Source organism: Lytechinus variegatus, chromosome 3 (genome assembly GCF_018143015.1).
Source record: "Lytechinus variegatus isolate NC3 chromosome 3, Lvar_3.0, whole genome shotgun sequence".
NCBI classification, from domain to species: domain Eukaryota; kingdom Metazoa; phylum Echinodermata; class Echinoidea; order Temnopleuroida; family Toxopneustidae; genus Lytechinus; species Lytechinus variegatus.
In genome coordinates, this window is record NC_054742.1 from 67,988,976 (window position 1) to 68,016,489 (window position 27,514).

The following is a 27,514-nucleotide window of genomic DNA, read 5'->3' on the forward strand; positions in this document are numbered from 1 at the left end:
AAACTTAACCTTAGGTTAAGATTTGATGTTGACGCCGCCGCCGTCGGAAAAGCGGCGCCTATAGTCTCACTCTGCTATGCAGGTGAGACAATGAAATTTCATCCTAACAGCAACATATAATTCAATATTAGATAGCCAAGACAGACAGCCAAGCGCCATTGGTCAATTGCGCGTCACGTGATATGATCGAAATCCATGTATTTTCCCAGCCGGTCCACCTTCGATGAATATATTGACTAACCGGTCCATGAATATATTTTTTTACGTGTATGGCGCCCTCTTGTGGATTAGATGTTACCATGCATTATCGGCCTGCCTTGGACCTGGACTGGGCTCGAACTTAGATTTAGATCTAGGGCTAGGCCTAAACAAAGTTGATTTTAATAGAGAAGGGTCATTCACTGCGTTAGACTAAGGTTACTTAGATATATATAGATCAAGATACCAGTTCAATCAATCACTTTGAATATCATAAACATGTTGCACGCATCGTTAGGCCTAACTTTATCTTCATCATTAGAGGCTATCTAATATAACAGATATTGACTGATGGGATGTGTAAAAAAACATTCTTTGGACCACCTAAAGGATTAATATTTTCCCTCGTGATCATATTTTCCCGAAGCGCTGCGCGCTTCGGGAAAATATAACCCCTCAGGAAAATACAAATCCGGCGGTCCAAAGAACGTTTATATTACACACCCCATTAGTCAATATCTATATAATATTGTTTCTTTTAAAGTTTTTGGATGTGTCATTGAATAAATATTTTCAATAAAACCCCTTTACAATGTCTCTAATGTGACTACTGAAAAACAATATGTGTATATTGAGTACGTGAATATGCATCAATCTTGTACAAATCCTGACATCAATAATAATTGTTTTTCCATTCCTCATGCTGACATATTCAAATCAGATTGTGGGAATTACAGTCAAAATCAACATTCAGCATGAATCAAAAGAAAATAAGAGAGCCTTACTTTGAGAAACTCGATGGTAGGGTAGACCAGTGTTTCATACACCTCCCATTGCTCGTAGTTGTAGGCTGACTTGAGGAATTTGACAACAGCCGAGATAGGGATGCCATCCTCTGCTACCGAGGCCATTTCTATCAAGGATTTATCCAGGACGACACCAGATAGATTGATGTCGTTGACTGACTGAGGATTACGAGGTTGGTTCCCTCCTCCACCTGACATCCAATAGAACAATATCAGTATTCAAATAAGTTATCTAAAAAAAGGTGCTATCAATGTTAAAATGCATTCATCCAATATTTTTTTCCATCAAATAAATGTCATCCATACAAAATCTGAATCAGTACTAAAATGTGTTATCTTTAATATGCTATCAATTTTAAAATACATCCATTCTAACCATTTATTTTTCCTTAAATAATTGGCATCCATTCACCTATGGAGACATTTAGATACAGTGAACTATTGTTATAGCTGATATATTCTACTTGCACAGATACAAAGATAATTTTTATATGAATTATTCCTATTCTCATATTGAATCTTAAAGAAAATGACTCTTACGTCAAACCTTTTGTTTCCTGAGATGTAAACAAGATACAATACAAATAAGATAGGGTTATTTAATTACCGACAACCCTAACTACAAATATTGACCCAAGTATGTATGAGAGTCTCAAAAAGGATGTCATTAAATTAAATTTACCACTAGTCTTTAAAAAGTTCTGTTTTTTCCTTAGCAAAATAACCTCCTGACAATTAATGTTTATGAAATGCTCTCTAGCTCTGCAATACTTATAATCAAACAAGTCATAAATGTCTTACCTGAAATGATCTCCATTCCAGCAAAGAAGAGCTCAGAGAAAGTATCCAAGATGTAATCCTCGGTGTCCGGTGCAGCTGGACTGGTCAGCAACGTCCTGCGAGTACTGTCGGTCAGCGTCTCAAGAATGGCCAAGAACTGAGCAGCACTACCTTCAAACATATCGGACAGTAGTTTCTCCACAGGAGTGCGAGGCCATGTGATCTAATGAAGATATGACGAAAGTTATCGTCAGTTTACATGGTGAAGCAAATAAACTGATATAACACTAGACAAGCAGGAGAAGTTCCAGTACAATGGAATTTACGTGTATAGACCTTCTGCATTGACGCCATCTTAAAGGCTGAAACCCTTGGCTTGAATGCCTCTGCTGCCGGCAATTACTGACAACTCTGGTTACGCACATTCCTATGTACATTGAGGGGTTGGGCGCTCTGGGATTTTGACACCCTTTGTATATGCATATTATGTAGGGCCAACTCTCAACATTTGCATAATAATGAATACAGAGAGTGGGCCTAACATGGCCAATCCAGTTCAGATTACATATAGTTGGAAAAACTAAAGATATATATATACACAGTTTATATTGTCACTTTATACAAACCAAATTGGCAAAGGTCTGCAACAAATGCTCAGTCCTTGTGTACAGATTCAATAGTGAAAATTGAATTTAGGACAACATGATGAAAATCATGCAGGTAGGTTTCACGATACACCATGTATCATACTATATACCATGAAACCCACTACACTATTCTTCTTCACCATGGAAACCTTAAGAAGTTACATGTTTAAAATCATAAATTACAAATAAAAATCATAGAGTGACATAATATAATCATACACAAATTAAAATCATGCAGAGACAATCTCAAATCATCTGATGACAAATTAAAATCAGATGACAAAATATAAATGGATCATGAAGCCTTCTCACACAAGTTGATAAAAAAAATGAATCAATTTTTTTCTGACAGCCCTTTTTGTAGAGCAACACAACAGAATACATTGCATATGTTTGGAATAAAATGGCATTTTTTTTCTTCATTTTTCTGAGAATTATGAATCGGAAAACGTTATATCTTCTTGTAATGCTATTTGATTGAAATGAAACAGAATATATATATCTCTGAAGTATTCAGAGGTACAAATTCATGAAAGAAAGAAAAAATTCCAACAGTAAATGGATGAATGATGACTGTGAATGTAAGAATGTGTTGGCAATTTAATGATAAAATTTTCATAATTTCTTAGGCTAAAACACACTAAATTGGAACAAAAATAAATGAAATAAGTACAATGACAATGAGTTCTTCAGGACAATCTCTTCATAACTTTGATTATACTTCAAAAGTAAATCCTTTTTTTAACAAAAAGGTGTTGTTGTTTTTCTCGCTCAAAAGCTGTAACTTGTTACTTGAGAAGCAAAAATTGAGAATCCAATGGTAGATTGCAATAAATCTACGTTCAATTCAAATCAAGTGTAATTCCCACAATCAAGCATAATTGAGCAATGCAAGAAAATGCAAATCAACTAAAAACTTGTATCTCGACAAAGAACTTATGCTTAAATTTGGAATTTACACTTGATTTGGAATTGAATGAAAGTTTCTTGCTACATGTATGCCCCATATGAATGTGTTACCAATCTAAGGATGAAATTTGCTTAACATTCCATGGGAAACACAATGAAGTTATGAAATATAATGGTTGAAGTATGTACAGCGACAATGCCTTCTTTATAATCAAGTCTCTCAATTCCCTTTTAAAAGGTGTGAACAGATCCCCCCCCCAAAAAAAGAAGATAATTTCTCCTTTGGGTTCATAAATATATACAGTACAAAATTTAATGCATATTTAGTGCATGACATGAATAATATGCCAATTGCTAACACACAAAAAAATGTTTTGTTTGCTACATGAAAAAAAAACATTTCTTTCTTCAAATAAACACTTGAATAATATAAGCAAAAAAAATCCACAAATTATTCAAAGTGTATCATACAATGAGTAGTTTTGCATGGTTACATTTAATGTCTTGTAAGAGAAACAAGCTTCAAAGGTGATCTAAAATAAAAGCTACCAAACAACAGTGAGAGTCTGAACTTTTAGTTTGCTATTCACAACATCTTAGAAACAAGTGTCAGGTTAGTATTATTAAGTAATATTAATGAATGGCTATCATTATTGCACAATTGTTAAACACACTTTTACATCATATTAGCAGCTATTTGCTCAGCGACATATGGAGCATTAGCCCAGGGCCCCGTCTTACATAGAATTATGATTGATCCGATTAATCGCAACTATGGAAAGCCAGCAAAGTCAACATATGAAATGCATGTTGGTTCAAAAAATTCTAGATATGAATGCATATCCATAAAGTCATTGATTTCTTGACAATTTTGTGTGATTTCCTTTGTTCATTTTTCAAATTTCCTGTAGAAAAATTATGACAGTAATGGATTTCCATAGTTACGATTGATTGGATCAATCATAACTCTATGTAAGACAGGGCCCAGGAGACACCGTCACTAAGAGTTTGGACAGCATGCTCAAACATGAACTTTAAAATGGTCCTTCAGCAAGTAATCATCATTCTGTCTAAAAATCTAGCTCAGAGAACCCTTAACAAGCATTTTTTCATGTTTTCCACATCATGAATAATGCCTAAAATTATGAAATGTACGAATCCCATCAAAGTATCCTACAGGTGTTGAAAAGTAAAGCACTATTCCTGATTTTTTTGGCAACTTTAATTTGATTTCCTTTTCTCTATATGCGTGTACATTGCCAGACCATGAAAAACAACCCTTTTCACATGCTTTTGTATACAAGCATGGTTTACACATTAAACTAGCACAGCACCCGCCTCCCCCCTCATGTGATATTTGGATACTACTGTAAATCCCCATACAAACAACTCTCTCATTATTTTTTGTTCAATAAACCGCACAAGCACAGTGATGGGTAAAGTTTAAGTACAGTTTCTATAGTCTCATCCAAAAATGTAAACTGCATTGGCATATAGAGCAGTAATTATTCAATTGATGCTTCATTTGATTAAAATATATTTTTGAACAATTGTTTGGTCACATGATCAACTTAAATATCACAAAATACAACAATAAATATACTAAACACAAAAAACTTCATGTATGAAATGAATGTATGCCATAACACTTGATGTACAAATGCAATCCATTATTGATCACCAACCACTAACAAATTTTCAACATGCAAAACAAAATGATGATTGAACATTCAAAACATTTACTGAAATGACAATTTTCTGAGGCTGTTTTAAGATGTTAACTGCATCATGTGTCTTCACAACCCAAACATTGAGCTTTACGATAATGCAAATCCTAATAACCTGAACCCTAAAAATCCAGTACTATTAAACAACAGAAGTCAATTTTTTAGAGTCAACTCAGAAACTGAATCTTTCCAGCTCATGACAAAATGGTGTGGATGTGACTCCATCACACATGTAGTTACCTACTTCTCCAAAATCTAATCTCAAAGCAACAAAAAGTTTCAAGTTTATAGATTCTTTGAAACAGCAAAGTAAATTTTGGGGCCCCAAATCCTTATTTTGAAAATTGAAAGTTTACGTTTCCCTGTATTTCCAAAAAATGAAGTTTTAAGATTCAATTAATACATAAAAAAGAATTCAATTAAGATCATATATTTTTCAGAATGCTGAGATGCTATTTTTCAGATCTTGCACAATATCCCACAAAAAAATGAGCCTTCAACTTCAATCCTCATTTAACGCAATTCTTCGACCTTTCCAATTAAATTATTTTGCATATTGAATCATTGAGCAGTCATATGGGCTTCAACTGATCAATTTTGAAAAAGATTTGCATTTTTACAGCTAAAGTTTTGTTGTTTTAGGTGAATTGTATTTTGAATAAAAGTTAAACTTATTGTGGGTTTTGCGATTTCATGTCACAAATTGAAGCATGATCAGACCTTCCCACAAGTCAATGGCTGTTATTCTGAAGTTCATTGTCTATTTTACTTTTACATGTTAAAATTATGGGAAGCCAAAAATGTCAAAATTTGTTTACATTAAAAGTATCTTACATTTGCCATGTTCTCTCCCCTTGTTTAATGGTAAGGAACATTGTTTTTATTGTCATTCCCAGAAAGTTATGAATAGGTCTCAGTTTGCAATGTGCAAAAAAATAGATTCTGTACTATCATAGAACTGTCTTGATTGCCTTAAGTTGTTTTGATACCCAACCCCCCCCCCTTAAATTTTTTGGAAGACCTTTTTTTGCTTGTCCAATTTTTTTGAGGTACAAAAGGCCGTAAAATCTGTGGTGAAGACCTTTTATTTTTTTGCTCATCAATTTTTTTTGGGTAGGAAACAACCTAAACTTGGTGGTGAAGACCGGGGGGGGGGGGGTTTCAACATTTCATTCAGCTTGAAAATCCCCACCCCCTTTAAAAAATCCTGCATACGCTACTGGGCTATCTATAGATAAACCAAAATTGTAGATTTTAGATAAAACCTGGGTTCAGAAAACGAGCCCATGGCTATGCAGCTGTTAAATGCAGGCCTGTATTCTCTGAGGTCAAGACACCTGCCTGGCTTCAAATGCCAGATTTTTTTAATTGGCACATAAATAATGAACTCCAACAGTGTAAGTTCATCAAGAAGACGCTATCTATCATTAGACCATGCTGAAATGGATGCTATAAAATAGCCCAGACTTGAGTCGTACATTATACATATTACACATTAAATGCATTTCAATCCTACAATGTACAGCTGTTCTGAATCTGTGAAAGCAAACAGACTTGGCTTGCAAAAGCAAAGAACAGCCAATTCAATGTAATTTTCATGGCTACAAAGTAGCAAAAATACGCAAAGCAATAATCAAATCCTTATGAAGTCAATGCTGAGCCTCATCGTTTGTTAGTTGTTTGCATCACAAACCGTTATGAACATTCTTGTTTGATATGGATGGAATTAGTGCACAGCAAACTTGATTACGTATTCAGATTTTATTTTAGTTAGATGTATAGACACACTGGATGGATGAGAGACGTGGATGCATGGACCACACACTCGTACTCACATTTCCTTGTTTCTTAACAAGGTCATCTAGTCGTTGTTTGGTGGTTTTATGCCAGATGAGGCGGCCGTCACTGGCTACTAGAGTGACCGTTCGGACTTCGGTAGGCTAGGGTGTGGCATTATTTTTCAAATCAAATCAGGTAAATTTATTGCCTTACAGTTCATTTAATATCCCAAATGATTACATAAAAGAATTAAGGGAATATCATTTGTAATAAAGACAGTAAAATAAGTACATATAAAAATACATCAATAACAATTACTGAAAAGGAAATATTTTTGTAAATTGCTTTAACAGGCACCTTACAACTCATTTTTGTGCGCCTAGTAAGCGCTAGTAGATAATGAATAAACAAATGAATAAAAGGATAAATGAATGAAGAGATTAATAAAAAGACAATAAATATATCAATGAATAAATAGGTAAATAAAAGAAATATAGATATAAACAACTCTTTGTTTAGAGTTAGATCCATATACTACACTAGCCACTTTAAGGCTATTCATACATTTTTTTTTAAAGATTTCTTCAATCTTTTAAGTAAATTCTAGTGGATAAGGTATGAAGTTAGCCCATTAACTGATAAGATATCCCCTAGCTCTATAACAAATAAATTTGCTTCATAATAATGATACTCACCGATTGTGAGTCCTTCACGTTGCTCCTCGTCTTAGGACGCAGAAGTCCTTTGGGTCGTTTCCGGTCAAACACTGAACGTCTGTACACCATGATGCCAAGCTATGAATATTAAAATCATATTAAACACAGACCAATATTATGTTAAAACACAACAAACATTGAAGTGCCAAGAATATTTAGCAAATTAAACCAGTTTGTTTGTTTACATACTGTCTCTAGCACATCAATGGAAAATATTTAAGACTATAACATACAATTATTTGCAGTTTTCAACATGTTTTCTCCAAGCCTTAACAAGAAGTGCATCTTTTTAAATTTGATTCATACTCTGTACATCAAAAGCCACAATAGTCATTCAAGTTCTTGACCATTAATATCTATCTTCAAAATTAGAACATAAAGACAAATTTTGGGGTTGTTCTACATCATTTTCTTTCCAATTGTGCAAAATATTTAATTTGAAAAAATTAAATAAACTGATATTTTGCTCTAAAGTCAGACTCATGTAGTGCTTGAATCTATCGACTCTAGATTAATTTACCTTCACGGTTGCCTGTCTGAAGACTGCTTCAACCTCCAGGCTAGGTGGGGCAGAACTGATTTGTTCTAGCTGACTCAATTCATTCACCTTTCCGAGAGCACGCCTTGCGAAACCCTGAATAATGCAAGAAAACAACTCATGCATTATTATAAAAAAGTATTGCTTTAACAGTATTGTACATGAAATATAACAAGGATTATCTTATATATTCTGGGGCCTGTTGCAGAAAGAGTTGCGTTTAAATGCAAGTAAAAAAAAATCAATCCCAAGTCCCAAATACGCGCTGTTGATTGGCTGAAAATCAAGTTGCGCATGATTTTTAAAGTTGCATTTGATCGCAACTCTTGCTGCAACAGGCCCCAGGTGAACAAGATGTAAGGCTCCTGATGGCAGTGGCATTACATTCATATAGTTTTCCATCGACAGTTGTCTCTTCATCTGAGACATCTTTAAAGTCTAAAATTGTAAAATGTAAAATTGATTGAACTCAATCTAGTTGATAATAACATATTAATTTCAATATGTTTTTTCTAGTAATTATTCCATAAATGTTACTTAACGATTCAAATCATTGGCTGGTGCCTCCAATAGAGGGGAAGGAAGGAAACCAATCATTACAATTCTTGGATTACATTGGTTGATATCAGTGTTGACTCTATGGAACTTAGTATTAGTGTAAGGCCAACTTGCATAAGCACAGCACCAGAATATAAATAAGACTGATACTGGGACAGATCTCTTTTGGTGTTGAACTATCAATCATTTGATTTGGACCATATTTTTAAACTTAGATAAGGTGTCCTATTGGAAGGACATCTAAATTGTGGTCCAAACACCAACACCAGCACTAACACTAAACTTGAAATCCCCCATTACAGTACTGTACAGTTTTGTAACATTCACAGGCAAAGGGTTTATTCCATGTATACCTCAGCTTGTTGGTGAGCCTTGCAGTCAAAGTAGCTCTGGCACACAGCAGTGTACAGCGTGGTTCTCCATTGCAAATAGCGTACAGACATCAGAGGTACAGAGTTTTCCATGCACATACAGGCCCAAAGAAGGAACTCCAATACCTGAGAGAAATACATAAATAAATCTAAATCTATTAACAAGTGGAATGCCTCTGGCCGTCTCACCTGCATCACGCGGTTCAACATAGCAGCAGTGCTGACTTTGAATACTACTCTAACTCGCACAAGATGTTCAGTGATACATGGTTACTCTTATGTCCACTTTTTATGAACTAGACCAATAAACTTACAGAGATATGATGGTTATTCAACAAAAAACCCCAACATGGTCAAAGTTCATTGACCTTACATGACCTGTGACCTTGGTCATGTGACCTGAAACTCGAACAGGATGTTCAGTGATACTTGATTACTCTTATGTACAAGTTTCATGAATCAGATCCATAAACTTTCAAAGTTATGATGGTAATTCAACAGATACACCCAATTCGGCCAAAGTTCATTGACCTTTGACCTTGGTCATGTGACCTGAAACGCGCACAAGATGTTCAGTGATACTTGATTACTCTAATGTCCAAGTTTAATGAACTAGACCAATAAACTTTCAAAGTTATGATGGTAATTCAACAGATACCCCCGATTCGGCAAAAGTTCATTGACCCTAAATGACCTTTGACCTTAATCATGAGACCTGAAACTTGCACAAAATTTTCAGTGATGCTTGATTACTATTGTGTCCAAGTTTCATGAATCAGATCCATAAACTTTCAAAGTTATGATGGGAATTCAACAGATATCCCCAATTCGGCCAAAGTTCATTGACCCTAAATGACCTTTGACCTTGGTCATGTGACGTGAAACTCATGTAGGATGTTCAGTGATACTTGATTAACCTAATGTCCAAGTTTCATGAACTAGGTCTATATATTTTCTAAGTTATGATGACATTTCAAAAACTTAACCTCAGGTTAAGATTTCGATGTTGATTCCTCCAACATGGTCTAAGTTCATTGACCCTAAATGACCTTTGACCTTGGTCATGTGACATGAAACTCTAATAGGATGTTCAGTAATACTTGATTAACCTTATGGCCAAGTTTTATTAACTAGGTCCATTTACTTTCTAAGTTATGACGTCATTTCAAAAACTTAACCTCAGGTTAAGATTTGATGTTGACGCCGCCGCCGCCGCCGTCGGAAAAGCGGCGCCTATAGTCTCACTTTGCTTCGCAGGTGAGACAAAAATGTTTCGCAATGAAATATACCTCTCAATATGAATAGATATTACTGGAACAGGACGGTGAAAAGTCTTTATGCAGAAACAGGGCCATAGTAAAAATGGAGACACTGCCTGCAACTGTGGGGAGGACCAAATGATACAACACATTTTGGTCTGCCCCTCCTACCAGCACTGCCAAATATCTGGAGTCTTTCAACCCCAAGCCTGATGTTGTACCCTTCACTGGACAAGACTTGTGAAGTGACCAAAGGAGAATTAGAAAATAACAGAAAAAATATGTTGGAAATTTCAAGAAAAAAAAGCAAATTTCCTGTCATGCCGGACCTTCTATTATAGAATACATCACCGTAGATCAGCAGGTGAGTTGTCACATGGTCTTCAACTTCTTTGTCTTCTTTCTGTTCAGTCTTATTTTTACATAGTCTATTCCTAGTTTTCCACTGCTAGTTTGTCTACTATCCATTTGGTTGAACTGACATTTAGTCTATTTACCATTTTGTCTTATTTCAAGTTAGGCTTTCCATTTCATCAAACATCCACTCGTACTGACACCATTATGATGGGATGAAATGTTTATGAACTAAAATCGTATTTGACAAATCTGGGCATTGGACTCACCTTTGCAGAATGACCCAAAGTCATCATGTGTCTTGATACACTGTAGATGTGAATTGTGCCTGGAAGAGTGAAGAAATAGTGAAGTTAATTTTCCAAATATTAATCTAATTTATTTTTAAATTCATCCTATCACTTACTCAAAATAATATTAACACTGTGAAGTCAAGGAAAAATACCAAAAAAATAACAATAAGAAAATTAAAATTTGCTTCAACATCACATTTGTAGGATGAAGTCTAGTTATTGCTTGATTTCTTTTAAGCTGATCAACATAACTGTGAGTGAACATCATCTAGTAGAAGCTGAAGTATTAGTTCTATACAATCAATGGCTGCAAAATAAGAGGTGGGGTTAATTTTTTCATTCCATTAATCCTCAGATCTTTTAACAACACAGTACTCAAAAGCAAGCATTAATCCCTATGTCCCTCTGGGGCGTTTCATAAAAGGACTTGTCAGACGTTTTATCTGACAAGTCCCATTTTATCCGACAGTTACCATAGGAACACTGCCTCTCAGCCAACCAAAATCATGGAAAGATGTCAGATCTGACAACTTTTGTTGGATGAAAATATTGATGAAACGCCCCCCTGACCTCATGATTTAAACACCATCATTTTTCGGGATCACACTGCTAATCAATCCGTATTCTTTCATTGTTTGAGATTCATCATTCAGTCGTCATTTTTTTTTGGGGGGGGTCAATTTTCATTTGTGGTGCATGCCATTGAAGAAAGAGTTGTAAACCCACAAGAAAGTATAGGCCTCTCATGAGAATAGATTTTGATGGAGCAGTGAAATGCACAAATTGTTCCTTTTGACTGAGATGCAAATCAAAGAAATCGTCCTACCATTGTAGACCAGCCAGCAAAGCGATTCTCTGGGTAGGATCACTTGGGTAATGAGCCGGAGGAAGGCCAGGATCTTCAAACACTGGCCAACAGACTGGGTGTTCTGAAGCTTGGGGTCCGTCATCAACACCAGCTGGTAGTTACAGATGCTCTTCCCATACAATGCTCGGAACTAGACGAGAAAACAGAAAGGAAATTATTTATTTCCTTTTACTTTTCATTTAATGATTTCATTACTTCTCAAGACAGCTTATCAAACACAATAAAACAAAGGGAGTGTCACAAATCTTGATTTAATCAATTATCAGAATAACAAAAGGTGATGCACTTGCATGTGTTACAACTTTGCATCAAGCATATTTAAGAGATGAATAATGAAAACTAACATCAATTTAAAAAACTCAAGGCAAATCATCACTACGCATACATTTTGCAAGGTTCCTATAGTGAATTAGATAACACTCTTACAATGGTCTGTGCTGCCTGTGTGAAGACAATTTATAAGCTGAATCTAGATACTGTATACACAATGACTACAATATCATTTATTTCACTCCCACAAGATCAATAGTCCCACTTGATCAAGGCTCTCATCACAGAAAAGTTATCATTAACTGCATACATCACTAAAAATCCTTATAAATAATAATGGTATATTTACCCAGGATAGCCACTCCATTTCCGAAAAAACTGTTCTTCCAGCGGGCCCTCCTATTAATATTACCCGGCTTAGCTAGGCTACCAATTGAGGTGCACACAGCTTTTTAGAGGAATTATATTCCTGCCGGTACCCATTTACCTCACCTGGGTTGAGTGCAGCAGTGTGGATACATTTCTTGCAGAAAGAAAACATGCCACGGCCAGGATTCAAACCCATGACTCTGTTTGAAAGGCGAGAGTCAGAACCACTAGACCAAGACGCACCCACTTTGTCAGTTGGCTGAGTACTGTCACTAGTACACTTTCGATAAAATAACAAACCATTTGGAAGAAATTATGTTTATTTTTCATTTAATTAGCCTTGAAAAATCTGATTGTGATGGTCCAAACTTTGCCCAAAATATATTCTATCAAATATTAATATCAAGATGTGAAAATTTCTTTCTTACTGTCAAACTTGCATTGTCCGTTTCTAGCCCATCTGGGAAGAATATAGCCTTGACAGTCTTGATGTCCACGATGTCTTCAATGTGCCGATCACCAAACTGATCAAGGTAGCGTCCATAGCACTGCCACACTGCCAAGTTGTACTCCTGTTAATTCGAGTGATAACAAGCTCATTTAATTACCAGATTACAAAAGGATTGAAGGGCTGCTGATAACGAAGATGGTCCGGACACAAAGAGTTTTATCCTAATGGACAAACATGTATACTCCTGATAATAAGGCATAAAAAAAATGTATAACTATTTCATATCTTCAGCTGATCAGCTAAATGTAGCTTATCAATTAAATTCTTCTTTTTTTTCAAATGATCTTCTTAATACACTTTTTTTTCAAAGACAAGGCAAACCAGAAATTAAACTAGAAAAATTAAAAAAATGAAATAAAATGAACAAAACTTATTTTCAGAATTTGAAATAAACGTTTTCAAAATAAATATTGATAATAGGTTTTTCAACAGCCAAATTTCTCTATACTCTTGTTTTGAGCTACTGACAGTCAAAACTTATCACACAGGGTTTAGCATGGCTTCCAGGTATCAATTTACCTCACCTGGGTACCGATAATGCCTTGACAAAGGACAGTGATGCAGTAAACTCCCAACCCCAAACCTTGTGATTCATAGTCGTAAAACTGATCCAGTAGAACAAAACACTAGTCAATCAATAAATTTCACATATTAGCACTACATTACTAAAATAAGATTCTTAAAAATCCTAATTTTCTTGGCTACTAACAATCCAAGACATGACATACTTAGGCAAAGTCTAATAGCTCACCTTCATCGAAACCAAGAAGTCTCCCATCTCAATGACTTTCTTCTGGTAGTAGGTGGAAGGTAGTCGAGCTTCATAATTGTTCCACAAGTTGAACAAGGTGTTGGGTCTGTAAAACAAAACACGAATGACAACTAAAACATTACATTAACTGGCTTAAATTAGTCTTAAATCAACAGCCATTATAAATCTTCTAAGTCTCTTCGATGATCATAAGTGTCCCTATGAGAGATAACAGGAGAGGTGCTTCTCCTGACAAGATGACTAAATCTCACACAAGCTAAACTGGGGAAATAATGAAGGCTACAATGCAGAATTAAACCTAATCAGCTTTTTCAATTTTCCCAGATTTGGGTGAGATTATCTAAACAAAACCATGAGAATGACTGTGAGTTGCAAACTGTTCAATCTGCTTAACGTACCTTATGCAAAGTGTGCTTCCAAATGCTCTCGTTGCCTGATGAAATAGAGATTAAGCACTTGCGGCAGGGCTGCAAATAATTATCTACATAATCAATTCAATTACCTGTAATACTTTTCTTATTATAGGTATGGAATTCCGGCCACAACTTTGAGGGATAAGGTCTTCAAATGTCACCAAAAGAAGGTGGGAAAACCTGCACCCTTGTCCAAGGAAAATGAAGAAGCCTCAGTGCAATATCTCATCTTTATCTGGCGGAATGTGGATACGGTCTGAACCAATCTCAGGCACATGCACTCCTTTTTCTTTTTTTGGGGGGGCAATTTTTTCTTTAATATATATATGGATGAAGGCTTGTAACCTGTGACTTATAAATAAAAGAACTCAGCAACAAGTAAAACTGGACGGTGTAAAATGTTTATCAATGCATCATAATATTATGGACTTATCTTCTATATATTCTCTCTTTCTTATTTTGCCAGGTTTTGAAACTGGCTACAGATTTGGTCATTTAAGAGTCTGTGGTGAGTCAACCAGCCCCTAGGAACAAGATGGTTCTATGGTTTCCTGCGGAGATGGCCAGATCTATGAGTCATTAGATCAAGGCCATCGAAAGGGCAATTTCGAAAACCTGCACAAGATTCTTGTCAAGTATCACCTGGAAGACAAACCAGAATTCATTTATAATGTAGACAAAACTGGATTTAACCATGAGCACACTCCTCTTCGAGTTGAAAGTGGAAGGACTCCAGTGATCGTGTCTTGTCACTCTGCTGCGACTACCCTTCCTGCATGTGGCAGTGCTAATTGCACCAGTCTACCACCATTCATAGTATTCAAGGGGCAGAATCTTACATCAGAGTTAAGAAGGGGATGTCTTCCAGGCACAAGATTTAAGATGACAGATAGTGGATGGAGCAATGGAGATGATTGTATTCCAGGAGTTCCAGCCAAACCCCTTCATTCCTTCTCTCCCAATAGAGATGCTGAGCAGAGGGTGATTGCTGCTTCATGATAATCACAAAAGTCACATTTCGATCCCACTCATTGAAGAAGTACGCCACCAAGCCCACCATAACATACTCTTCCTTTGCCACCCCATACAAGCCATATTCTGCAACCTCTTGACATTGGCTATTTTGGACCCATGAAAGCATACTATTACAAAGTCTGCACAGGCAGTCCATCTCAAGATATGATATGGCATCGCTCATCTGCTAGTCCTTCACAAGGTATGATATGGCATCGCTCATCTGCCAGTCCTTCCTTCAGTCCTAATGACGGAGGACAATCTAAAAGCAGCATTCAAGGTCGGAATCTACCCATTCAATGTGGCAGCAGTTTATGTCAAGAGGGTCATAAGACCAAGTTCTGTGACAGCAATTCACGAAGAAGCACCATCCATCCCAGGTGCCTCTTCATCGACATCTTCAAACATTAGCGGAGCTTCCTTGGAGAGAAAAAAAGTTTACTCCACAATCCAATTAAAAAATGTCGTTCAGCCCCAGTCTACCAATCAGGAGGGGTGATTATTACTGAAAATGGCATTTTCCTCAGGATTTACAGAGCAGAAACATCAGGAGTCAATGTAAACAAAGACAACATTAGCCAGTGTTATAGATGTCATCAGGATGTCCCACCCTCACTTTCTGCTAATATTGTTGACTGGGCTCAATGTGAGAACAAAATTGTCAGCATTGGGTGCATCTGGAAGTTGTGGAAACCTTGAAGAACCATTCTTCTGTCTATGCTGAAAGAATGAACCTTAATTGAATATTGAGTGTACACATTTTCAAGATTTTATGTTTTTCCTGTTTGCTTTTGCAGCTAATACGTGTGAATTTTCATATTATTAACTGACAAAACAAATAATTACATAGTAACTATAGCAATATGTAAATATATCATATGAATATCTATGTAAACATGTAAATATGTCTATATGTTAAAATGTGCATACATAAATAAATATGTGAATAATTGTGAATATATATGGAAATATGTGAATATGCACATATATTGTAGATACGCATTTATTTAATTATGCAAGTGTGTGTGCATGTGTGTGTGTGTGTGTGTACATAGTAATATCATTATCTGCACCTGCAGATATGCAACTTTTGAATTAAAGAAATGAGAATTAAGAGATATATTTTGGGTTTGCACTCATCATAAAGATATGAATTAAGTTTGGTGCAAAAGGAATATTATTGGATTTTTTATAGAAAGAGAAACTTAATATGAAGTCAAATGATGGAGAGGGAAGCTGGATCAAGAGAGGGGGAGTATCATATTCATGAACTTCAAATGGAGTGATGCATGTACGTGTGAGAATGAGGAAGTTTGAAACTGAGTAATAGGCTATTTATAAAGTAAAATTGTTGTCAAAAGATATAAAATATCACGTAAAATAGCGGCAACATAGTTGACGTACTGAAAGGAAATGCAAAACAAAATCAACTTCCAACGCGATCGAGTTCTGTTGAATTCCTCTTCTTCAAAATAAATTATTCATGAATATAAGAAAGATAAAGTAAAAATCAAATCAATTCAATTTATTCAAAATAAATCATTAAAACAAAATCAATCAATCAGTAAATTATAAACAATCAGCCCCACATATCAGCCAATCACTCACGCTCACCTTGCCAACAAATATGACCAGTGGCATGCACAATCATAACAAACTTATTAATTTGAAAGAAAACAGAAACAGGCCTCCATTTGACCATTTTACAAATCCAATTACCAAAAGTTAACGGGTACTAGTCTATGTCGATTATAATCACCATGATATAAAAATCCTATTTTGCAAAACATCATTCATAACAATTATCATGTACAAAGATTGTCACACTAGGGCAGCAAACACAATTCAAGAAGTTTGGACTCCCTTCTGCCGAGCGAGAGCCGATGGTAAGGTATTCGAATTCGGATGTATTTAGTTTAAAAGAGAACGTGAAGTTTTACTTTTAGTGAGATAGAGTGTTCTATGATAATTTTAAAGAGAACGTGAAGTTTTACTTTTAAAGGGAATCTAACCCAAATAAAAACTTGTTTTTATAAGGAAAAGAAAAATCAGACAAGTTAATTGGTAAAAGTTTAAACAATATTGGACAAACAACAAGAAAGTTATGAATTTTTAAAAGTTGTAAATATTGGTAATCACTATACCCATGGAGTCTTCAAATTGGCCGCATATGGGATGTGATAGTGATGTAAGGCAAGGACTACTCTTCCATGTACTCCAATACACATTATGGCTAAAATGTCATTTTTCCCAAAAGTTTTATTTCAAATTATATTTTTCTTTAATGAGGACATAAAACAATATACTCCGGGGTTATATTTAGATTACTGCCCCAGGGGAATGGGTACTAAGGAAAAACCACAATTTCCTGATAATAAAGTACATGGCCTATGGGAAAGTTGTCCTTGCCCCTTGTCATAATTTACTTACTCAATTGCCAATTTGAAATCTACATAGTACTATTAGTGATCTCAATTTTAAAGCAGCTATAACTTCCTTATTACTTGTCCGATTTCTTTCAAACTTTTACCATTCTGTTTAATTTATTTTTCTCCTTCCCAACACAACTTTTATGGCCAAGGCTGGATTCCCCTTTAACGTTAGTGAGATAGTGTATTATCAGTAGAGGCGCTGGTCAGAAAATTGGGATCGTCCCAGTTTACAGGGACTGTCTCAGTTTATAAGGATTTCTTCACACAAGAAATCTAGGAATGTTCATTCACCTGTCAAGTGCCGACACCAATCAAGTGTGCTTGTCAATGTAAACATATCAGGTTTCATAACAAGATTATTGGAAGACGGTAAGTCATGAAAAATAGACGGTGAAGTGGGTGGGAATTGAGGTCACTGAATCTATTTTTAGCACTCTCAGTTTCCGTAATTGCTGTCTTTGTCCCGTAGGGGGAAGTAAAAAAAAATGTCACCATAAACAAGGACAGTCTCAATTTATCAAGACATGATTTGTCTTTGTTTATGAGGATATCCTTGTTTTCTGGGACAATCCCAATTTTTGGACCAGCGCCTCTACTGACTATACATGTAATTTTATGCTTCACTTTTTGAGGTTTAATTTTCTACATATATCGTAAAAGATGTCTTGAAACCTCTAGTCTAGAATCATTTTTAAAAAGTCAGTGAAGCTTGGACACCATCATTTAACTAAGCCAAGCCAAGTTGTTCATTGAATGAGTGGTCTGTCATCTTGTCTGCTTGTCGACTGAATAAAATTGATGCACACCTGTAAAACTCAATAAACACATAGGCCTACACTGAAACGTTAGAGAATGTTTTTTACTAGGATCCCGATTCATTGCCATTGATAACATTAGACCAAACGTTAGATCTAGTATTGTTACATGGCATCGATTGAGCTAGTAATTTTTACTACTAATACTAATACTAAGGCCCTATTGCCTTCGCCTATATTTCAGACGCGGACCGGGATTATAGAGAACCGACATTAAATTGAATGTATCGGACTGAGTCTAACTAAAGTCTAAGAAAAAAATTACCCTCTAGCAAACGGTTCATCATCCTTTTTCTTATGGCCAGGTGTACCTCTCTTCTTCATAAACTGTATGAAAAGCTTGTATTCTTCTTCGAAAGCGTTAAGAACCGGATTTTTGTCCCCTATGTAATATTTAGAAGAAGGTTGTATGACTGCTTTCGCAGCTTTATGCTGCAGCATCATCGCCATCTTGATACAAAGTTGTTGCTAGGTTCCGTTCATTCTTAAAGTTGCGATTTCTTTCCACAAGGAAGAAAAATGTGAGCATAAAACCTTTCCATTGCATCTGATATTGATCATACGAATTGGATTTATCACCAGAATTTATATTTTTAATGTTGAATGAAATGATTTCATACTTTTTTATCAATAATATATCTGAAATATCTTTGAGAAACAAAATATTCTCCCTGCAAGTCATAATGGACTCTTCTCGAAACACAGCAATATGCCGCGCCCACTTTTCGTAAATTGGTACACAAAACCATAGGATTACAGAAGAGCAGCCTCAAATGTCTGCGCAAGAACACAATCGATAAGCCTGCCTCCACGATCGTTACGCGAATACAATGTTCGCGACGGGCAATCTAATCACAGTGCTCCGCGGATTCATACGAATACACAATCTACGTACTTCTGCATGCTCATGTGATTTCTGCTTAATTCCCTGACCACATCATCTGACTGAAAGTAAGCATTGCAGCATTTTATTAAAGAGTAATATTGTTGTTGTGTTTAGCAAGCCAATAAAACGTTGTCGTTAGACAGCTCATGCCACTCGGCAGGAGGAGCTAGGAGTCCATAATAAAACTTGACCATCACCGATACATGCAATTCGTTTGCACACATATCTGACGATGTTATCACTAGTTCGTGATTAGGTAATTTGAATTGCACATGATGTAAATACCAAGTACGTCGATCGGACGTTCATTGGTCGAGGTTAAGGATGCAAACCTCGTCGTATCAATGGCATATCCACTACATTGTAAATCTCGAAATCTGCTTACCGTAGTTTATTAAGTATTATTTATCAACTGCTAATTTTCATTTCAAATGAAAAATATAGAGATCGACTAATTCTAGACAAGATAAAATGAAGGCTAATTTATTTAAACCAGACCATGACCAGAGACTAAATTTGAAAATAAATTTGTTCCTCTCCAATTTTCATTTTGTTTTGACTAATTTTATTTCTCTTCTAAAAATGTTTTTCCCCATTGTTTCTGCTTAGGCTGTATGAATTATTGAATGAAACTAAAGGCTGAAATGTTTATTGCCATTTTCCTCCGCCAATAAAATTGAGAGTAATGAATTAATTTCCCTAAAAGCTAAGTTTTACTTTTAGAATACAGACTTACATCGGGCAAAGAACTTAATCATTATCATGGTTTTCGTTACTGTCATACTGTTATAATTTTGTAGTTGTGGCTGCTTTTCTTTGTATGATGGTGATGATGATTACCACCACCTCGACACTACCATCATGCCATCGACATGATCACCATTTTATTACATCTGGCATCATCAGATGAGACTACTAAGAAAATCCTCATCACTGTCATATTATCATCACCCCTCCATCACCTTCAGATCATCACCACAACCATTATCACCATCATTTTCACTGCACTATCACCATCATTATAATCAGCATCATCATCATTAGGCCTACCCATCATCTTCATCATAACCATCATCATCATCACTATCATTATCGTCATTCGTCATCACCCCCACCAACACCATCACACATCATCACCATTATTGATTACCATCATCATTGATCATCATCATCACCACCATCATCATCCCATCATCACCAAATGATAGTAGACAAGTTGGCAATGGGACAAATTGGCATTAGATGAATTGGAAATAAACCACTGAAAGTGCATTTCTTATTTCTTGTTTCAATTTCAGAAATTTGAACCCTTGACATTGATGGTGGTAATATATTCAAAATTGTGAACTTGCAGAAGAAAACCAGTGAAAAATGTTTGGGATAGAATGCTATGTGTCCCAACATGAGGGCTTCAAGGGGACTGTGAAGTCCAATCCTGAAGATTTCCAAGTGACTGAAATTTCAATAGATGGAAAACTAGCATCTTTAACAGATACTAGAATAGATCTGAGTGCAGAACTGGGAATCGGGTCCATAGACAGTGCAGGAGATTCTCATGCATCTCCTTTGGAATTGGATTCTGTGTGTGCACAAATTAGTTCTACATCAGATACCAGCAAGAGCCCTTCTATAGGTATCCCCACCCAAGTAGGTGAATCATCACCCATCCAGGTCAACACTCCGAAAGCAACTCAGGACTCTCTTCCAACAGACTGTAGGAAATGTCTTGAAAATATTCTTAGTGCAGACACTTTCACTGAATTAGACAAATTTGCCGCAAGTGAGCTGACATTGCTGAAAAGTTCTCATTCTGAATCAAGAATGGAGATGAACCCTAGCACTCTGGAAACACATCAAGCCCATCTTAATCTAGGTGTTATCGCAAGTAAAGAATCTCGTACTGTTATTCACAAGTGTGTGAGGTACCTTTACCCTCATCTGAGAACACAGATTCACAGGATGCCGTCTGGGGGACTAGAGATTCACATTTCAAGGGAACCTGCAGTAGTGGAGTTTCAACATCTTCAAATTCCTCTATCAGCAGTACTGGAATTTCTCAAATTTGTGGAGCTGAGAGATCGAGAGGATACCTTTCATTTTGAGGGGCTGGAGTCCAAAGACCAGAGGACCAAGCTGCATCGTTTGGTTGCCAAGCACTTCGGAACATTCTTGGAAACAAAGACCTTTGGAGATGGAACCAACAATAGAGAACATCAGAAGGTTGCAGTGCGCTTCAGACCAATCAAAGAACGTAAGAAGAGGAAAGGAGGAGAAAGTCATCCTCAAGATTCAGTTTTTACAGGTAATGATGTTTGAGAAGCCAGTACATGTTTTATTTGAAATCATTATATTAGTGGCTTGTTCAGTGGCTCTTGTCACTAACATAAGTAGAAAGCTGATATATTGTCTATATTGAGAAATTTTAAAAAGTTTTTTGTCTTTTTTACTTTTTTCTTCTTCAATTGAAGGAGATAGTGAAACAATGTAGTTCTGCAGAATAATCAAAGAAACAGACAGAAGTTTTGGTCTATGACATAATTCTGCAAAAAACAAATCAGTCAAGATGTCAATCGGATCAATGAATAGGACAAGTAAAAAAGTTGAATGATGTGGAAAAAAATATTAATGTATTGAAGGAGATAACTGATGAAAATTCACATTCAATTGTTTTTGACATTCAAATTGTTATGACAAAATTATTAGTACTTAACAAGTTAGTAATGAAAGCTGTAGATCAATTATAAGAATAGCCAACTGTTTGTTTTTTCTCTAGGGTTTACTCTACAGAAGATCAATACAGAGACCCTGTCTGCCATACAGCAACTTGCCAGATTGATAGGAGTTCAAACCTCTGCTTTCACCTATGCTGGCATCAAGGATAAGAAGGCTGTCACCACTCAGGAAATGGCTGTAAAAGATATCACCAGCAAAAGGTATTTGAATTTTTTCTACAAACCTGTAACCTGTCAAACTAAATCAGCATAATGGTCTATAATTAAAAGTAGTCATTGAGTTGACTGGACTTCCACAAGTCATTAACCACAAGTCAACAACCAGGGAAGTGGGTCTTCTTTGGTTGACCTGTGCAGCATTAGAGAAACTGTTTGCAACTGCATTGCTAGATGGGGAAAAAAGGACTAAGTAAAGTGCAGTAATTACCTTTGTTACTGGAGTTCTTTATTATTATTTGGAGTTCTTATCCATGTAAACAAATTTGCTAATTTGATCCTGCGTCAGGGATTTGTAACTGTGAGTATGAGTCCTTTTATGATTTCTCAGAGGTAAAACCATAGAGTTCTTGAGATGTCATTTTGGGGTCTTGGTCGCTCTAATTTTTATCAAAGCTACAAATACTTTCAATGAATTGCGGGGCTATCGTTCGATTTTGGTTTCCTTAAAGTATAGGTGATTTGCATGATTCTCATAAATAATCTTGTCTTGTATTCTTCCAACATGTCCTTTTAACTCTTTTTTTTTATGCACATAATCTCAATGCAGACTGGAAGATATTTCCAATCAGCTCCCACAATGGCTGAAAGTAGGTTCCATACATCCCAGGACCAAACCAATGGTTACTGCTGAGCTATGGGGAAATCACTTTGACATAACCCTTCAGAATGTGGAAAGGAAGGCTGAATCATCTAAGATTGAGGATGGATCTGAGGGATGTGGAAGGGTAGAGCTTAAAACCTCCATTGAGCATTGCATCAAATGTGTCGAGGTGAGTCACTTTGAGATTTTCAAGGCATAGCAGGAGCTGTTGCTGATTTCATGTTTTTTAATCTATATGATGTCCTAGATTTTTTTAACCTCACAAACAAGTTCAAGTTTAAATTTAATTTAGTTTCTTCATTTTAGTTTTTTTTAATTCATTGGCTGACTGAATTACAGGAGCTGAGGCACATTTAATCTAGATAGAGGTGCAATAGCTCATTTAGAAAGACAGTGCGTAATCCTGGTGTCCAGATTTCTGACCAGTTTGCTGTGCTAGTGCCAATGGTAAGGCATTTGTCCCCATTACCAGGTCCCTCAGAAAGGTCCATAAGCCATCAGTTTTCTGGTTGCTTACTAAGACAACCATTCATGTTTTCTTAATAGTCAGGTAAAATAGCCACTTTTACCCTCGTTGCCAGATTTCAAGGAAAGAATCACTCAACCTACTTGATAAGCTCAGGATAGTCTTGAATTTTATAATATTTTATGCCTCAAAATTAAACATTTTGTTTTATTGTCACAAAAATTCAAGAATATATATGCCACAAACGACTCTTTTGTTTGATTGTCTCTCATTTTCCATTATTTTTTTTCTTAATACTCAAGGAGAAAGGGTTCATCAACTACTTTGGAGAACAGCGGTTTGGAGCCTCGTCCCATGATCCCAGTCAAGCACTGACGACTATATCACCAGCTGATGTAGGGCATGCCATTCTTCAGGGAAATTATGTGAGTACTTTTCAAAAATTGTAATATTTAAATGTCTTGAACCTGTTGATTGCTTGATACTTAAATTTGCATGGCTTTGGTATAGGAAATGAATATTATCAGGAGTGGCCCCATTCAGTCATTGATATCTCTATGATTATGTAATTCATTCATTTGAAACATGTGGTAGTGGTTTTGTTTGTGTTTTATTTTACCAGCTGAACGTACAGTAGTTATATTCAACAAGGATAACAATTTAACAAATTATTCGTCCTAGGGTCCACAAAGTTAACACACTGCTTAATGTTTTATAGAGTATAGCTTAATTGACAATGTTTGGTCCCATTTTATCATATATTGCAGAAAGAAGCAGTTTCTCTGATTCTGTCTCCAGATGATGGACCATGCGCGAATCCATCTGATCACACCAATGTTGCAAAGCGATGCTTTCGACATGTAGGCTCTCCCAGAGAAGCCCTCAAACTGATGCCAGCCATGAAAACTAGAGAGTGTCTTTTGCTCAAGGCTCTAAATAGGTAATGAAGACCTCTTTTTGTGTGTTAAAAATTGTTGATTATCGTTGTGTAATTATCAACTACTTACTAGATGTTGTGAGAAATTTGTATCACCATCCAATGAACTTTCTATACTTGAGAAATCAAATGTTATACATCATTTTTTTCAACGACTAGGTAATCTTAGTGTAATGTCCAACAACACTGCAAAATAGTAGTTTTCTGACAGTTAGTAGCAAGCAAATGCCATTGCTTCAGGTTTGAGCATTTTCATGAAATAATACTCAGGGATTGGAAACACAAAGATTTGTACATACCCAGACCCATCATGATCATGTACATACCCAGACCCATAACAACTGTTGTTTCACATTTGTAATTCATTGCAAACCTTTGGGTAGCTGGGGCCCATGTTTTTTTTTATACCACTATCCCATTCAAGAGGAAATCATTTATTTCTTTCTTTACCCACGTCAGACATGGTACCGATGATGAAGGTTGTATCAAAGCTCTGATGAATATCCCTCACAACATGAGACAGATGTACGTTCATGCTTTCTGCAGTTTGCTGTGGAATCAGATGGCATCATGGAGGATGCGTTACCATGGTTACCAAGTAGTTGAGGGTGATCTTGTGTCTACTACAGATTCAAAGGTAATACCAGAAACTTTTTTTTTCATTATTTATTCAAAGTTTCTTTTGTTCACTTGGCAAAGGTTCAACTTTTCAGAGTATAATGATAATTCTTACTTTTAAAAATATTTTTTGGCCGTAGAAAACAAAGTTGTGTAAAGAAAAAAAAGCCCCATTCTAGACAACTTCCCTAACTGTTATATTAGTGACATTCTTTTGCTTCAATACCTTGAAATATGTTGTATCCAATTCTTCACCACATGCATAATTCAAGAGCAGGTTATCTTTTTTCTATGAAAAACACACTGAGGTGCTAAACATGGCTCAGACTTAGGGTACCATTAGGGTACCATACCTACAAGCTTGATAATACTTCATATCAAATATTGATGTACATATATTTCACCTGTCAAAATGATTGCGCTAGGTTGGGCAAATACATGTAGAGCTTGCCCAACCTAACGACACTTTGTGTATGCATGCTCTTTTCATTTTCATTATTCTCTAATATTCCAACATTGTTCTCTGTAACAATTTGATGGATTCAGCCATATTACGTCACTTGAATATTTTGATTGTGCCTTGAAAGTTGGTTTGTAATGGCTTTTCAAGTTTTCAAATACTCCTTGTTCATGACTATTGTGTGTGCATCTTGATTATTTTCCACAACCTCACAAATTCTTCTCTGAAGTATCAGATGTTTTGAATCATGACATCAATTATCATTTTGACGACCACTTGCTTTCCTCTATGAAGGTGCATACTGTAACTGAAGATGACATCGCCCAGGACAAATACACCATCATGGAGGTCATGCTGCCGTTGCCAGGCAACAACATCCAGTATCCATCTCACACAGCAGGAGGCGAGTATCAAAGGAGACTGGGTGAGGCTGGACTCGGGGAATGCACCTTCAGGATACCCGCCCTCAAGCTCAACATCCCAGGGGGCTACCGCAACGTCATTGCTCGGCCGAGAAATCTAAAATGGGGTTTGGATTCCACTGGAGATCAGTGTATAGACAAGAGAGATGATGGGGGAGATTACTCCAGAGATATGGAAGATACAACGTTGCCTAGCAACCATGAAGTAAGCCCTGCCGGGAATGTCAGTGATGCCTCGAGTGCGGATAGCATCTTACCAGCAGGGAGTGGGAATCTAATGGAAGCATCTGGGCGCCATGTGAAACTGGGTTCTAATGAATCCGATAGTAACCCTGCTGTGGATGGCCGTAATAAAGAGCATAGGGTCAGCGCAAACCAACCCCTGGATGTCTCTGCTTGTCTTTCTGCTTGCCACATGGTTTCGAACACACATGGAAACTCTACTGCCACCACCGATGGTAGAACTCTTCCATTTGATACTTCCAAAACAACAGATAATCCCAATAGTGGAGTCACAACCCACCAACAGTATGATGGTCAATTACCATGTCAAACCAGAGATGGGTTATCTCATGGAAATCGGCAAGAGGATGAATTTCAATCAAGCAGCCAATCGCTAAAGAGGACTTTGAATTTGTCATTTAACTTGCCAGCTTCCTGCTATGCCACAGTTTTTCTGAGAGAACTGATGAAGTCATAGTATCATGTTCAACTCCTCAGTGTTCTTTCACAATATCTTTTATTTTCCATTTGTATTTAGACGGGTACTCCAGGTGGGTGTTTCATTAAGTTGTTCATAAGTTAAGAGCGACTTAAAGAAAGGCTGGTGATCCTTACTTGTGGTAAATGGTGTATTGAATTCGCGATGGTTTAGCACGTAAGGAAGGTTCACCATTCGTTCATAAAGTCACTCTTAAGTTACGAACAGCTTTATGAAACAGCCCCCAGGTTGAAATATTATGATTTGAACAGATGAAGTAAAATCAGACGAACAGAATGCTGAAAATTTCAGCAAAATCAGACAAGGAATAACAAAGTAATTCCGATGGGAAAGATTTCTGCAAGTATTCATGAATATGCAATGAGCTAGCTAATGATTTACTGTCCCCACTGTTTCATTTATATTTTGTTATGTGAAATTACATATACATCTATTCAAATTACATCCAAGAATGAACAAAAAGTGGCTTTTCTACTGGTTTTAATGTGTAAGATAATCAGTGTTGCAACCGATATTGTTACAAGAGGGAACAATCATACACATATGTATACTGAATTAATAATAAAAGGGATTCATAATGAATCATAAACAAAAGGCTATTGGACATGACATCAACAGCCCCATTGCATACTATTCAAAAGCATCCATATTGCAAACTTTGAAACAAATTTGTATATTTGTATCAAGATTTATAAAATAAAGTATTTTTATCCATCATTTTTTATTATATAATATAATTATGGGCCCAAAGTACTCATTTTAGAGTTAAAGTTCAATTTGTTTTAACTTGGCAAAATGGTCAAATTTTTGATATAACCGGACATGGTGGCTCAGTGGTAGAGCGTACGCCTAATGAACGGGAGGTCTTGGGTTCTATCCTCGGCCGAGTCATACCAAAGACTTATAAAAATGGGACCTTCTGCCTTCTTGCTAGGTGCTCAGCATTTAGATTGGAGAAGGGTTATTAATAACATATGTTATGCAGGGCCCACTGGTAGAGCAGTTTCCTAAATGAAGTGGCTACCCTGGGTAAATAAAACATTATTATTGATG

At 36.2% G+C, this 27,514-nt stretch overlaps 2 protein-coding genes across 2 annotated transcripts in view; one reads left to right on the forward strand and one right to left on the reverse strand.

Annotated features, from left to right (window-relative positions):
* The window catches only part of LOC121411757 (cilia- and flagella-associated protein 54-like), a 68,968-nt gene extending 50,103 nt beyond the window's left edge, over positions 1–18,865 (reverse strand). The window contains 11 exon segments of the mRNA XM_041604603.1: positions 984–1,195; positions 1,806–2,007; positions 6,903–7,007; positions 7,542–7,640; positions 8,083–8,196; positions 9,012–9,155; positions 10,912–10,970; positions 11,762–11,933; positions 12,871–13,014; positions 13,705–13,810; positions 18,665–18,865. Of these exon segments, the coding sequence (XP_041460537.1) occupies positions 984–1,195; positions 1,806–2,007; positions 6,903–7,007; positions 7,542–7,640; positions 8,083–8,196; positions 9,012–9,155; positions 10,912–10,970; positions 11,762–11,933; positions 12,871–13,014; positions 13,705–13,810; positions 18,665–18,849 (1,542 nt within the window). The 5' untranslated portion in view covers positions 18,850–18,865.
* A 290-nt stretch (positions 18,866–19,155) lies between these two features.
* LOC121411758 (pseudouridylate synthase 7 homolog-like protein) lies at positions 19,156–26,932 on the forward strand. The gene is made up of 8 exons (XM_041604604.1): positions 19,156–19,350; positions 20,584–21,587; positions 22,059–22,218; positions 22,784–23,006; positions 23,606–23,728; positions 24,071–24,243; positions 24,700–24,877; positions 25,613–26,932. Exons 2-8 carry the CDS (start codon positions 20,657–20,659, stop codon positions 26,438–26,440), a joined length of 2,616 nt encoding a protein of 871 aa, XP_041460538.1. The 5' UTR covers positions 19,156–19,350; positions 20,584–20,656; the 3' UTR covers positions 26,441–26,932.
* The last annotated feature ends 582 nt before the right edge of the window (positions 26,933–27,514 follow it).